Here is a 16396-nt window from a genome sequence, read left to right on the forward strand (position 1 = left end):
CGAGATCTTTCTCTCGTCTTTGATTGATCACAATTCAAAACTCATTAAATTCAACTTCAAGAAATACAAGTGACTTTACTTTAAAATATTGCAATCAATGACCCCTTCCCACACTAGAGCGCTTCGGTCTTTGAAACCTTGTGGCCCAAAACAAGGACATTTACAACTCTTGAACACGTAACATATGCTACCCTAGATGCCACATTGAAAGTTTGTGTGGTGATCTAAGAGTTACAATATTATATAGGTGATACAAAAGTTGCGATTGCCGTCTTGAGTTTTTTCAAATAAAAAAGTCTAAAACAACTTTTCTTGAAATAAAGTTGAACGTTAAGGAATAAATGCGTTCTTTTCTTATCCGTTTTTCTATTAAAAGTGCAAATCCTGTAAAAGTTACGAGAAGAGTTATAAAATTAATTGATTTTCAGTTACAAATAATAGACCAGCTATTACTATTTGTAGCTACGGGCAAAAATTCCTAGCTTTAAAACCAAACCAGAGCTTGCTGGTGTAAACAAATTTAACTACCTTTTTATTGTTCATTTAAATCAGTTGATCGACATTCTCAAAAAAGTAGTCTCTTGGCAAATCTCGTGAAATTGTTAAACATAACCGATTTATTCTACAAATATTGTAAAATAAGTTTGGATCGATCTTGAAGCAATATTCAATTTAGCGTCGAGAGCTATCCAGGATTTCAATAATATTTCTTTAGTAGATTGCGTGATTAGTGTGAAAAAGTCGCGCTAACATCCTAACCAATCAGATTCGAACCTACAACCAATCACCACAACTTTGGTCACCCGCATTTTCCTGCACTTTTTCTTAGCTCTTTTTTCCCACACTATTTTCGCACCCTTTTTTTCCCTGCACCTTTATTTCGCGCACTTTTTTCCCGCACTTTTTGCTTCGAGTTCTGATAGGCCTCCTTGAGATATTTCCTTTTTTATGATTGGCTGTAGTGATTACTTTGGTTTTGGGTACTCGGCATTCAATCAAAATGCTCTCTATGAATAACCTTGCTCAAAATTTGAAATTATACACATGCATTGAAAATATACTTGAGGATAACTTTTTTTGTCTTCTCGTGTTAAACACCGTGCAAGCTTCCTATCCTTTTCGACAGATCCCCATTAGTTCTTAAATCGAAAGCGAAAAGTATAAGTGGCTGATCATTAATTATGTCAGCAAATATCTTTGAGAAAATTATTATCCCTTCATTACGAAATATACATTACATTTACTGCTATCGTGTTGTGTGCGACGCAATACTTGATCAAAAAGTTGAGTTAGCAAAGTTTTACAAAACCTTACAGGTAACATTTGTACAAAACTTTATAACGAAAGTTCAGCTTAGGCACTTTTGCCTCAGCTGGGAGTGTTTATAAGAAATCATTATGTTGCTCTTCTTAAGTGAAACGAAGACTCTGAAAGCAGTGTGTTAAAAGTTATTTTGTAAAGCCCCGCCCAATAAAAGCCTACCGTTTCTGCAAACCAGTAGTTTAATAAAGTATTTGAAATACCACACCTAACTTCCAGAAAAGAAGTCGTGGTGTAATCATCAAATGAGTCAAACAAGTTCCCTAGACATACTAACATACTCGATTCAGGTAGCTGCGGTTTGCAAAAAGGTTAGCCGAAACAAATCGTTACTAGGTTCGAACAGTTATTGCCTGTGAACAGGGTGTGTTATCGTGACCTGGCTTCCCGACGAAATGATTGGCAGAGCGTTGTTTACATGGTAAACAACGAGTTCTTGAACACTTGAAAACTCGCGATCTTTTGTACGAACCTGTGGAAGACAAAAAACATGAGGAATCGAAATGGAGTCAAAAAGGCGACTTTCGTGGTTGAAGGAACCATTATCAATTGCAGGGCCTCAGTGAAAACCGCACAGGCGAGTAGGCTCCCTGGATAAAGATCATCATTATCAATTACTGGTCTGAACTAAAAAAAAAAAACGCATCAAAGCAACGGGACTTAATGAGGTTGTTAGGGTTAGGGGTCCGCCGGAGACAGAGAGTGGAGCTCAGGTCTTGCCCCGTAAACAAATCCTCGTCCCAAAAACAAGTTAGGTAGTACCAATTTAGTGAATTTCATATTCTACTTATCGCAATACCTAATTATATGTAGATTTAACCTGTTAATTAAGCGTTTTTGGCTGTAAAAACTGTTGAAACAGGACTGCAGAAATTGATAAATTCCTTGTGTGGTCGTGGTTGCGAGCAGGAGTACCACCATTTATTATTCAACTACACTTCGTAGAGTGCAAATAACGCCATAGGCGAGTACAAAATATCACGCGGTATTTGTACTGTAGAGTACCGGTTAAACAGGTTTTCCCGCATCGCGCAAGCGAAGGATTGAATTGTAGTTACAAAAAAAGAATGGCAGACAATTTAAATCATATTTCTGACGACGAAGAGTCAGAATGGCTGGCAAATATACTTCCAAGTTTATTGGGTGAATTGAACGAAGAAAAACAGCTAGACGACCTGGAAATTTCTTCATTTATCGAAGAAAAAAGAAACAGCAACACGACAACGCGCCCATTCCGTTCCGCTTCGCATAGTTCTGTCACGCACTTCCCGTAAATAAATATCCGCGAAATTCGCCCGCCCTGAAATAACAGTTTGGCGTGTTGGATAATAAATAACTTATTAGACGTTTTGTTGTGGAGTATCGCTGAGTATTTTACTCATTATTTGTATTTTGACTCGCCCTACGGGCTCGTCGAAATACGGCACAACTCGTAAAAATACTCAGCGATACTACACAACAAAACGTCTAATAGGATATATATATTCCTCCGCTCCTAGACGAGACCCTTCCCTCTAACACAAACGCGGTACTTCCAACTGGCCTGCTTTCAAGTCTTTTTCGTTTCCTATATGGCGAAAGAAAACTTGAGGAAAGCGGGAGCCGCACGAGGGCATGGGGCGACAGAATTCTTTCGTGCAACTTCAGGCGAATTTACGACAAAAGCAGTGAACGGATATCGGGAACTTTCAAGACCAATAATCTTTCAAAAATACTGGACTTGCTAGCAGTATCCCATCCAGGCACCCTTAACTACAGTTTGCGATGGAAATTAGAGCAAAGTAGTGTCCTGATAGTTACCAACGTTTTACTATAACAGCATCGTCTTAAAAATATCCCCACAGTGTGGTAACAAGTTATACAAACCTTGCCTTCTGGATCCACCAACAATAAATGTCGCGGCTGTCCATTTTGAACTCCAGACAGCACATACTGTCCTGCCTTTGATTTACTCTCTCTTACCAAGAAGTCCCCTTCATCTTCCAACAGGAGTTCAGCTTCGGCACGAGACATTGGACCGTGGTACCACACCTCTGATTCAAGAGGGGTGGATTGAGTACCTGTGATGGATAAGATCCCATGAAAATGTACATTCTTGATACAAATGCCACAAGAAAACTACTCAGCCTAACAAACCTCCACATTTCCCATTCTTGTCGGCAAAATTCAGCTTAGATATCAGGCCAGAGTTTTCCTGACAAAACCATTGCATATATCAGAATAACCTGAACTTCACCGATTGTCCATTAGATGGTCAATAAACGTTCGAATTTTCTTTTTAGTTGAAAAGTGCGCCAAAGAAATACCTTTCTTCGCTAGTGGCAGTTTTTAATTGGTGAAAATGAGCACAGAGCGCGAGATCGACAGAGTTTGCGCTTATTGGCCCTTAACACCCTTGCATCAGTATTCATATTCTCCATGCTGTTCTCTAAACATTTCAAACGATGCTGACAAGGAGAATTTGTTTAACAATCAAGAGAGCTTCCCGCGACCTGAATGAGTGATTCAGGGGTGATATTGATACTGAAGAAGAAATTAGATGTTAGTCATTCCTAAGGACCAAAGGGTGAAATTCCTCTACTTTTAAATTTCGCATGCGCTCTGGACGACGATAAAAAATAAACAGCCAACGAACAAACTATTTCCAGGTTACACTAGACATGTACCTTCCGTTGGCGCTGATTGTTGCGGCTGGTACTGTGACTGTTCTTGTTGTTTTTCTTTCTCTGACTTAGAAACAGCATACGGTTTTGGTACAGGGGGCTTTTTCCTTGGGGTGGGGCGTGGAGTTAGGTAGTCATGGCTATCCGGATTAGTTGCCGCTGGGGGTGGGGGAGGTGGCATCTCCCCATCAAATGTTGCCCACTGATTCTGTCGCTCTAGAGAAAAAAACAAAGAAATGAACATTCCACCAACAGTATCCATCGCTGGATAAATGAAATGAATGTAATGTGTATACATATAATAAAAAAAAACTCGCAAGTCAGTCAGTACCTAAATAGAAGTCTGTCCGTGGTTTAGAAGATTTTGAGCTCGAAAACTTTTGTTATCTGAACTCACTAAGCTATCATACACAAGACATAAATGTTTAAAAGTTTACTCGTTAGGAAAGAGAAACCAAACCATGCTTCACGCACTGAAAAGAAAATTCCTGCCAAAACACCGTCAGCCAAAATTGAAAGCCGAAACAAATATATTGAAAAAAGCTCTACATTTAACAAGAGAGTGTCGGGAGACTTAAAATACACACCACCCACACAGAAGAAAAAGTTCTCGAAAGCTTGCCTTAGAAAGATATGAGGCGATTTCTAAAAGAAAGTCGCCTTGTTTTGTGCATAAAGGGAAGTATTTTTAGAGGCAGAATGTTCTACTGAACAGACATGAAACAAAATTATTCACCACCAGATCCAGAACGTGGGGAGGAAGGGTTATCGTAGAGTGAGGAGTCTTGCAAGTCAAGTGGATGTCTCTCCAAGCTATCACTTCTATCAGGTACCCTGGGAGTAGCAAGCGGATTCTCGTAGAAGGCGGCACCGTTAGGATTTTCATAGCACGCTCCTGCGGCGAACATCAGGCTACCGGACTGGTTCACGCCATTTCTGCTATTGGATCGCTCTGAAGGGTGTTCATAGTCACCTAAAATTGAAAGGAGAGATCCACTCTATGATGACCAATTTTGTGAACTAAAAATTCCGGGAATTTTCAACGAATTTCGAGGACAAATTTCCCATTTCTCGTTTACTCTTGGCCCGACTTTGTCAAAGCGAATCACGAGACGCTAACACTAAAAACGTCAACAAAAGAAACTCTCTACGGTGGCTAATTCACATTATCAACTCAGTTGATAAAACTTAATTACCTTCAAAAGCTTGTTAAAAAGTACTTGTACTCAACACTTCTTTTAAAAGTGATAACATGGTCCACATCACCACAAGCCATACCTCTCTCTTTGATCTTGGGCGCTTCGTAACCCACCAGAGATCCTTTGGGGACATCGTAGCCATGTGCATTCGTCAGTCTGTTGGGGTTGTCATAGTCTCCAAGCACATGTGATGATGTGTTTCTCAGTGCCGTGTAACCAGGTTGCCGTGAATCAATTGGAGCTTCATATGTATGCGATGGCAACTGAATAGAAGTGAAAATAAATAAGTCATAAATGTTTGTTTTCGAGCAGAGCCCCCCCCCCCTCCAAGCGACCTTCAAGTAATTTCCTGCAAAAATCAATCCATTTGACTCATGTCTAATAACGTCTCATTGTGTCTTAATGCAAAAAATTTTCTTTTTATGCAAAGCTTAATTTGTGTCTGCTCGTCTGCAAAAAAAAGTTAGATGCTTTTCTCGAGCAGTCAGAATGTGATTTCCTTGCAAAACTTGGCAATTACATGACAAGACAAATATTGAACTCAGCTATTATATGGCCCATGTGGCATTCCCTGATATTAATCCCTTAACGAGGAAGAGAAAAAAGAACTGATAAATGTAGGAACTGTGCATAAAAAAAAAAACTGATAAAGAAGCTTGACTCTTAAAAAATAGGCTCATGCTTCTCCTATTTGGCGTTAGAAAAAGAAAGATACTGCTAAGCAGAGGCTAGTTAGTGCAAAATGGTTATTCATCAATCTTTTTGTTCATCATTTGTTTGCTGTATAACCTAACAGACTATTTCCTTTCCATCGACAAATCATGGTATTTTGCTCAACCTCCCCCAATACTTGGTGTAATAATTATAATAGTGTTTCAATTTCCAGTATTATTGACCGAATCAAAATATGGCGTCCAATTTGAATTGACATTGTTCTGGACTGACTAGCCTCTCAGACAAGTGATAATCCTTTTGAGTTTCCACGTCAAGACGAGGCTATCCAGTCCTACGCAATGGTAATTCAAATTGGACGCCATATTTGGATTCGGTCAATTGATTTCAACTAGTTTGGCAATTCAATATACTTTCAGCAAACAAATATAGAATGTGTTCATACTGGTAATCCGTCATTCTTTGGCTCTTCATACTCCATTTCATAGGTATGTTCTTCACTCTCATCAAACAATGTATCTGAAAATCTATTATAACATAACCAAAGTAAAGCGCACGTTCTGATTGGTCAATTTAGCGTGTCCCCCATTTGCCCATGGGTGTACGTTGCTGACGTGAGCAAATGCAAAGACTATTTTTCCGCGTGCACTTGTTTTTTCTGATCACGTAAGATTTGTTAAATAAAAGGGAACTCTTTAGCTACAGTGTATCAATGTTATGTTATAAAACAAAATTAATGGTAAACACCACAGCGTACACTATTGAGTTATGAATGCACTTGGGAGGTTTGCTAAGCACTCAAGAAGCTAGAGTCACTCTCGGCTATTGCCTCGCGCGACTCTTACGCTTCTTTCGTGCTTAGCAACCTCCCGCGTGCATCCATAACTCAATAGTGTACGCTGTGGTGTTTACCATTTGTTAATTAGCAAATAGTTTGAATTTCACTCATTGTATCTAATTATACATTCAAACAATATTGAATGAATAATAGTATTATTATTGGTGACAAATGTAAGGGGCTGCAACAAGATGTCTCTGAAGCTGTAACTTCCCTAAAAAGCACCTCTAAACCAATTGATACTATGTACAAAATCAAAATAACTGTCCACATTTGATAACATGGAGGTGTGAAGTAATGGTATTCTTGTCTTCTTTTTCAAAGACATTAGACTTAACAAATGATTTTAAAATATTACTAACAATAAGATATGAGAAAATGCTTAATTGCCATCTAAATATTAACACATGTCTAAAACATTGTGCCCTTATGAAAAACAACATGCGCTAAAAACATTTACCAGATGAGGGTAATTTTTACCCGAATTGACCAATCAGAGTGCTTTGTTTGTTTCAGTTTACCGCCGGGTAAAGTTTACCCTAGTGGGCTAAACTTACTATTAGCAATTCGCTCGTTAGAGCCCTTCTATGGGCTGTATCGACACAAAATAATTACGTTCTTTCGATTGTGTCTTCTTAGAATCGAATTTCGCGATTTGGAGTTGAAAAAGGTGCAAAACCGATCAGCTTATATCTAGGATGGCGCGATTTTGGATTTGTCGGGATTCGAAAATTGACACGGCTATTTGCAAAGTCATGTTTGTTTTACCCTTATGATAAAATATTGTTGACATGAAGGTGTTTTATTGACAGGTTTTAGGTGACAAGGGTTGCTTTCCATTCAACAAAAATCACGGGTTGAAAATGTCGGTATTTTCGCTGGCCGAATGTAACGCGTCCGACCGTATCTAAGAGGGTACACTCAAAACGTATTCCTAAATTTTCGAAAAATTATCGCGGAACTTTTCTCGTTCCATTCGATTTCTGACCGGAAATCTCGAAAATTTTGGTCAAATGGAAAGCGCCCACCGTGACACATGTAATCTTTAACCATCTTGGTGACACATGTAATCTTCAACCATCTTGGTGCCACGTCACGCTCTGAAACCGGAATCCACAAACATCTCAAGATTGTCACTGTAGCCTAAACCATTTTTAAGTTCTGGAATAATTCTAGTTATAAAATGTCACATTGGAGAACGAGGTGACGAGCGTGTACGGCACTTTCTAATTGCAATTGTTTTTTACTTCCTTTTGTTGACTGCTCGGACAATAGTCGAAATAATAGAATAACTGGTAGTTTCAATGTCGAAGTGGGTGCCGGCGTCAGAGCTTGATGGAAATACTAATAAAACGACTTGAAATTAACGGTATAAAACGGGTTGGTGTGGCTTTTTAAAGGAGAATTACGATTTTTCCAACTTGTTCAGTTTTGAAGGGCTTTTGGGAAACAACAACAGAGCCCCCCCCAAATATTTTTCTTGAGTTAAGAAAACAACGTTTACTCCAAGTGGCACCATTTTTTACTAACACTTCACTGCTGCTGAATGCACTGAGAAAAAAATATTTCCATGAAGTAGTACTTGATCGATATCTTGGCAACTCCACTCGCGAATCGGCAAAAATTGTTCGCATAATAGAGCAGCCAAATACATAAAAATCTCTTGTCCTCTAAGAGTCATCACTAAACCGTTCAAGACCTTGATGAATACTTCCACAAGCAATTAAAGACATCTATTTTAAAAACTCATCTCGTCTATCGTGCCCTTGATTTCGAGCAGAGCGGGACGGCTCTCTACCGATATTTCCACGTGCATTTTACGTGATGTCATCACAAACATCACGGATATACAACACGCAATCGACTGCGCATGTCTCCGATCTAACATCTTGATGAAAACAATATACCTTCGCGGGTGTCTTTCCCAAAAGAAATTGTCAACGCAGTGTTTGAAGCGTAACTACCGTAAGCTGTATTTATTGATGGAAAGGTTACGAAATGCTCTATCCGAAAAAACTGTTTCGTTAAGGTTGATCTAATCGTATCCGACTGATGCGTGCCTATTCGGTGTGGACAAGTTGTTGTGGAGTTGTTCCAATTAAAAACTTGAAAAACAGACCGCCGATGGGAACGCAAAGGCGTCCTGCTGAGTCTCAGGAGACTCTCGGTAGCCTCTCGGCAGAAATACAACTTGCCAGTGACAATCCTTCATTCTATTTTCTGGCCGACAATTTTCTTTTTCTTTAAAAAAGCTTAAGCACAGCGCGGCAGAACTCAATATGGTTGCTGGTCGGGTGCCGGCACATGATGACTTCGTAACACACTAACTCTAGTCCTTCTCGATGATAATTTTTTTCTCGCCATTCTTCGTCAAATTTCTTTTATTTCTCTCGCTTACAGCTTGTTGATTCATACTTCAATCACGAACCTACCCCGCTCTAAAAGTGCGTATTACTTTAGTGGCCCGTTTGGCTCGGCAACGTTAACAAAGGAGCAAAGGAGTAAAAAAGGAGCTGGCTCGTTTGGTGAACAATTCTAAATTAGCCACTTGGAACTAACCAGCGTGTATGCTTTATAAAGAGATACTTCAACCCTGAGGCGCGCATTTCTGTTTTACCGCGTAATTTGAAATTGCAAATTCTCACAGCTTCTCTACTTGCTCGTGAAAAAGCTTAACCTCGACTTGCTCAACTTTTTAATGTTATAAGTGGTTATACGTGGTTTCTCATACCAATGAAAAACCAGTTTCTATTAGTACATGTCAACTTGAGTGATGTGGTAACAGTATAATGGAACGAAGGTGACCACAATTTGAAAAGGAAATTAGCAAATTCCTCTCAGTGTGAGATAAAGCTTGTGTGCGGCATTCTTAATAGGAAAACTGTCGGTGTAAAACTGGGACAGCTACGTTCTGAAATTACGCTCCCTTCTGTGAAATTATTCGGAAAAGATTAAATTTTCTTAATTCTTCCTGTTGCCTTCCCCATTACACAAAATTTTGTAGTGGAATTTCTGAGGAATGGTGGCTGGTCTGCGTAGCTGTAAATTTGGACAACTTATTTATTACAACATTTTCCGTCAATAGTGGATATTGAATTAAAAAATCGCGCTTTGTTAGTGGGTGCCGGCGTCAGAGCTTGAAGGAAATACTGATAAAACGACTTGAAATTAACGGTATAATACGGGTTGGTGTGGCTTTTTAAAAGAGAATTCCGATTTTTCCAACTTGTTCAGTTTTAAAGGGCTTTTGTGAAACAACAACAGAGCCCCCCCAAATTTTTTTCTTGACCATTTTTTACTAACACTTCACTGCTGCTGAATGTACTGAGAAAAAAATATTTTCATGAAGATATCTTGGCAACTCCACTCGCGAATCGGCAAACATTGTTCGCATAATAGAGCAGCCAAACACATAAAAATCTCTTGTCCTCTAAGAGTCATAACTTTAACACGCATGTTTTCTTTGCTGCGTGACGAGACAGCAAGATGTTTACAGATTACATGTGTCACGTTTTCTGCGAGCGAAACGCTGCACACTTTTACAGTTCGATTGTTCTATCGATTTCGTAAAGAAAAGGAATTTTGGAGAGGAAATTTTTGTGGAGGCTCGAGGATCCATCGTGATCTTCCGAGTTACGCTGCTAAAGTCGCCGGATAGAACGCTTTAATTAGATTACACGCTTGATACTTTGATACTTGAGCGTAGATTACTTAGTTCGATAAGTACGCTCTCGAATTCACAAGAAACACTCTTCGGAAAATCTGGAAATAAAGATTTTCAAAAAGTAGTTTCCATCACGCATACATCGAAGAGTTTTGCGACTACATCAGAAGTAAAATGTGACACCACTCTCTGCAATATTCGAGTAGTTTCTCAGGAAGGAAGAAATGGCTAAACGCACATGGTTTCTTTGGTGCGTGACGTGGCACCAAGATGTTCACAGATTACATATTGTGTCCATAGTTAGTATGTGTCACGTGTTTTGCGAGTGAAACGCTGTGCATCGTACCTTACAATTCAAAATGTTGACTGTTTTATCGATTTTCTTCAAGAAGGGAAAGAAAAGGAGGACATTGCCGTGGCGTCCCAATGATCGATCGCGAGGGTGTAAGTTCGATGCTAACTAGGTCGCTAACGTCAAGAAGACGTGCGCTAGGATTGCTACAGGATTATATTACACGCCTGATTTGCTATTGTATAAACTTGTCACCTAAAACCTGTCAATAAAACACCTTCATGTCAACAATATTTTATCATAAAGGTAAAACAAACATGACTTTGCAAACATAGCCGTGTCAATTTTCGAATCCCGACAAATCCAAAAGCGCGCCATCCTAGATATAAGCTGATCGGGTTTGCACCTTTTTCAACTCCAAATCGCGAAATTTGATTCTAAGAAGGCACAATCGAAAGAATGTAATTATTTTGCGTCGATACAGCCCATAGAAGGGCTCTAACGAGCGAATTGCTAATGGTAAGTTTAGCCCACTAGGGTAAACTTTACCCGGCGGTAAACTGAAACAAACAAAGCACTCTGATTGGTCAATTCGGGTAAAAATTACCCTCATCTGGTAAATGTTTTTAGTGCATATTGTTTTTCATAAGGGCACAATGTTTTAGACATGTGTTTATTGAAAAATTTGACAAGAAAGGGGCAAGTTAAAGTTGCCAGCACACAAAGGATGATATGGGCTGCTTTACAAGTAGTCAGGTACATCTGAGGTAAAAGAAAGGACGAGAAAGATGTTGAATGTGTACTGTAGACTTTACTAGACATGTTTCTACTGTTGAACATAGAACAGCCATGTGCTCTGTCAATGAAGTTTACCTTTCAGGAACCTCCGTGGCAAGGGGTGGATTCTGTAAGAACATCTTAAAACGGATTTCAAAGGCTTGTCCTAATGTGTTGATCACATCGTAAGCTAATCCTCCTCCACAGTCCAGAACAAAACAGGCTGATACAAAGTAGACGTGTTTATAAGCAAGTTTTAATAAAGTGCATCATATGGAGCACATCTACTTACTAAAACAGTAAAACAGCTAGAAAAAATTATTTGTATCTAACAATTAGTAAATTACAGCAAATACAAACTATATATAGATAGGGTAGCCACACTTGACATCGAGAAGCAAAAATCTACTGTATGTGTTTGTTTTTCATTGTAAGTAACTTATCAGTCATCAGTGGCATGTTACTGAAAACTGCTGTAAACACTCCTATTTGAATGTCCATATCAAGTAAGAAAGTGAGCTAGTCTGTATATAGGCATGTTCCACAAATTTAGAAAATATACTTTTCTGTGATTCAAAAGAAGCAGTTTTACCCTTAGGCTAACAAAAAAAAATCAGGTTTACATAAATTTGCTAAGATTCAATTCATGTTGTAACACTACAACAGTACTATAAAAAGTATAAATTATGAAGTAACATAAATAAAATGTATCTTTCAGACTTATTCTTGAAGACAATTCTTCCTAATCTGTTATCTACAAATGAAAAAATTACAAACCTCTTCCATTAACTTGATCCTTTGCCACATATCCTATCATATCAATGCAGTCCTATAAAAAAAATTATGTTCCACAAAATTATTATTTTTAGCTTGGCTCTATGGTCTATGACACATGGCAGTACATTCTACAAACTTTAAGACTGTTTCAACAACAAATGAGGATTTTCTTCTTTTCTTATGTTCCACAAAATTATTATATTTAGCTTGGCTCTATGATCTATGACACACGGCAGTACATTCTACAAAGACTGTTTCAACAACAAATGAGGATTTTCTTCTTTGCAAATGGTGAAAAAATTATTGGTAACTAGCAATTGTGTGTTTGGAGAGGCACCAAAGACACCCTCTAAAGATGCTAATTAAAGGGATTTTAGAGGAGTGTCACTATAACAGGCTCCAAAAACCATATAATTTAATTAATCTCTACTTTGAAAAGTACATGTATATTAAATGTTAGTCAAATCCACAATATGCAAATATGGTTTGGCTTAGAAAGAGCTAAATTCTAATCTAATGAAATTTGCCTTTGAAAGAGACAAAGGTTTGCTGTGTTTGCCAGTATTTCAAAACTGACTCAGCAATCTGGTCACAGTAGGCAGACAGTATTTGTCAATTTGAATAATGAGAAACTCTAAAATAATGACCACATGGATTTCACAAGAATGATGAGATTGCTGTGAGTTGAAAACTTGAACTATTTTGCTGCAATTACGGTACACCTACATTCTGTAACTATAACTGTTCATACAACACCTTTTCTCCACCACTAGCAAATGAAATTCCTTGCATGTCATGATTAGCAACAACTCTTCCACTTTCAATGCTTGTCAACTTAATACCAAGGGACGATACTGTCATGTTAACAGCACAGCCAGAGTTTACCATACCAGGGACTTCTAAATATTGTACACAAGAGAAAAGAAAATTTCCAATTTACAATTTGGAATTTAAAAAAAAAAAAAAAAACTGTTTTAAATAGGCAGCCCACAATTAATCTAATTGCTACTAAAACCTTCTCAGTTCTGACATGTTTTTTAGTCAACAGGGTATCATTTTTATCTTCACCAGGTGCCCTGAAAAAAACTCTTCATGAATGCAGGTGCCAAGTGGCAGCTGAAGATTTTGGCATATCACGTGTGCAGGCTCTTTTACAAGTTGCATGAACAGCATTCAGTTTCATAATGATATTAGAGGGATTACTTCATAAAATTTTTTTATTCATTTGACACCAACACATTCCAATTTTAAAAAGCAATAAATGTGCAAGGTACGTACAAGTAGAAATAACTGTATTCTAATCACTACATGGGTTCCATAATAATGATAACTCTGGAAAGTCATGTTATAATCATGTAAGCAGGATAATGAGAAATGGTACTGTCACAATTCCAACAAATGTATTATTTAATACTGTAACCGACTTAAAAGTTGTACATAGAAGAATTTAAAATCCATCAGTGCTGTTCTTTATTACCTCCTAGAAGCTTTTGTATATTCTTTCCTGCCTGACAAAACCACAAAAAAACACTGTTAAAATTTTGACAGATCAGATAGCTCAAAATATAAAGCTGTGTGCAAGTACACCCCTTCTGGAGCAAAATTCATTTTTTTCAATGATGAACATGTACGAGGACACTTAAGTTTGTTGCCGATTATTTTTTCCCAATACACACATGAAGCCAAAGTGAAAGATTTCACAGATGGAGCACACTGGGCCAGGATCATAAGATTTTAAAATGACATTAAAAGCCAATAATAATGTTTAATTGCATGTAATCTCTGAGTTAAAACCTGCCAAATGCTCATTTTTTTTCTATGGTTGTCATCTTTTTCCCTTACATACCTTCTTTCTCCTCGACAGCTGATAGCCAGCAGCTTCAGAACATCTCAAGATAGCTTCCCTACGATGCAAAATAATCACAGAGACAAGTAAATACCTACCATTGACAAGAACTGTAATGTTTCAAAACAAGTTTGAGATAAAAGATGTTTTGAACACTCATAAAATTCTTTGCCAGATTTGCATCAATTGATTTGCTTTGGAGTTTATAAAGGGCAAATTGGATATTCAACATATAATGCTTTAATGATTTAAGCCATTTTACTTTAAGGGGAGATGAAAAAGGTATTTCTTTCCACAAAACATTGTTAACAATTCTATTCCGATTATCACACAACTCAAAAAGATGCTAGACCCTCCAGAAATCTTTAACCTGGAGCTGTATGTGTTATTTTAAGTCAAATCCCTCACAACCAGCCCCACCCCTTCCTGGATTTGGTGACTAATTGATCAGTCTCTCTCAACCAATGAAATTCAATGGGAAGAACCCTCCTAATTCAGAATAACAAAAATACAAGCTGATTCACCTAAAACCCAATTTCTTTCTCGAAATCCCTTTTCCATTTTGTTTACAGACGATGAAATTCATATTTGAGTCCAAATCCAAATCAACTTCATTTGAGAGATTTACTGTCACTTCAACAACACAGAAAGACCAGGAGATTTATTCCGTACCCTGCAATTCCCAGATAAACCAAGAGAGTTGACCTCAGTGATACTACATGAATGTCACAGCATCAACACATAATTTTTTTTGTTGAGTCAAGTTAATTTTAGTGGACCACATTAAATGAACAGGCAATTTTTTCTATACACTACAATTCCCAGATAAACCAAGAGAGTTGGCTTCTGTGATACTTCATTAATGTCACTGCATCATCAAAGAAATTTTGTGTCCATGAAATGAACGGGAAGGAAACCTTAACCACCAGGGGTTCAACCACACTGAGGCCGGTCTTACTGTTATGAAATTTGTAAATGTCAAAGCATGGAAGGAAGAATCCGACTTAAGGTCAAGTACATTTTTTTTCCTATTCGGAAAACCTCAGAATCGCCTCAGAATTACCAAAAGCTTACTTGCATAATGTCAAGATAAGCAAATGTTACGTAACGCAGAACTCTAGAATTATCTCGACTCAAAGGTATGAAAATTATAATAATTACGTTTGCGTGATAGATAAAAATGTTGCTCAATCGTCCTCAAGAAATCAAAACTATTTACAATTAAGTTTGATTAAGTCGTAAGTTACCGTGTTCATTCAGAGGAAAAGGAGCATAAACTTAGCTTCATTTCGAAGCCACTGATATAATTATGATTTCACGGGGCGTTATTCGTTGATGATGTCAGACAGAAACTTTTTCTTTATTGAATAACACAACAGTGAAGACGTATAGTATTACATTTTGGCAGTTCCTGATGTTCTTCGGAGTAAAAACTTTACCTTGTAACTTGTTGTCGAAGATCGTAAGGGAGAGTTCGCATGGACTTTAATACTTGTAAACAACCAACATACTATGATCAAGAATTAAGCAGAAAAACAGATTAATTCGGAATCCTTCCCGATTGGAACACTGATTCTATATATTAACATTGCTCTTGTGCGGTATTTTAATGGCCACAAATCAAAGGTACCAAAACTTCAAAACAATTAAACTCTGCTTAGTAAAAATTTACCGAGGAGAAACACAACTTCTTCTACCAAGAACGTAACCGAACGCACTGTATTTGTTTGCATCAAAATTATTTTAGTTTCTAAATATCGATCATTGCATCAACTCACTTTGACAGCATAACAAACTCCGCCTTCCTTCAGCGAATTATCTGAATGAAGCCATCCCCTTTGAGGCTTGTGAACAAAACTTCCTGTCTTAGTCCATTCAGCGGACGGATCATTAGACTTTTTCTTTCCAAACATGATTGTTTTAGACTTCAAACACTCTCTCGTACCATATCAACATTCTTTTCGTTTCCGCCGTCAAAGGATCCGTCCCAGAGTGCTTTGGAAATTTTCTTGCTGAGCGACCTCGCTGGCTCAAAAGGAAGTGAACGCAGCGAACAGAGAAGCGAACAGCAAAGTTAGTGGCAACAAGAATCAGAGGAATTAAATTTTATTATATTTCCCCTTCTTACGATGGCAGCACGTCTCGATCTTGATGATTGATCGTTGATACGTGCGATTGTGTTACGCGTCTGTTGAAACACTGTCCACAACAATGATAGGCACCTTAAGATACCCTTGACCCGGCCTTGGATGACGTCAACCGGAGGTCAATTCGCAAGGTCTCACTTTTAATTTAAAGGTGAGTCATTTTTGCGAATTCTTCCCTTAAATTTACAAGTTTTGCATAAA

At 38.0% G+C, this 16396-nt stretch overlaps 1 protein-coding gene across 1 annotated transcript; it reads right to left on the reverse strand.

Moving 5' to 3' along the window:
- Window positions 1–55: 55 nt before the first annotated feature.
- On the reverse strand, window positions 56–16144 carry LOC111342706 (SHC-transforming protein 1). The gene is made up of 13 exons (XM_022949814.2): window positions 15827–16144; window positions 15488–15558; window positions 14049–14106; window positions 13680–13710; window positions 12959–13101; window positions 12203–12254; window positions 11522–11648; window positions 6300–6381; window positions 5262–5445; window positions 4720–4956; window positions 3987–4199; window positions 3187–3380; window positions 56–1792 (listed from the first exon to the last, which is right to left on the reverse strand). Exons 1-13 carry the CDS (start codon window positions 15959–15961, stop codon window positions 1667–1669), a joined length of 1653 nt encoding a protein of 550 aa, XP_022805549.1. The 5' UTR covers window positions 15962–16144; the 3' UTR covers window positions 56–1666.
- Window positions 16145–16396: the final 252 nt, after the last annotated feature.

This window comes from Stylophora pistillata, chromosome 4 (genome assembly GCF_964205215.1).
Source record: "Stylophora pistillata chromosome 4, jaStyPist1.2, whole genome shotgun sequence".
NCBI classification, from domain to species: domain Eukaryota; kingdom Metazoa; phylum Cnidaria; class Anthozoa; order Scleractinia; family Pocilloporidae; genus Stylophora; species Stylophora pistillata.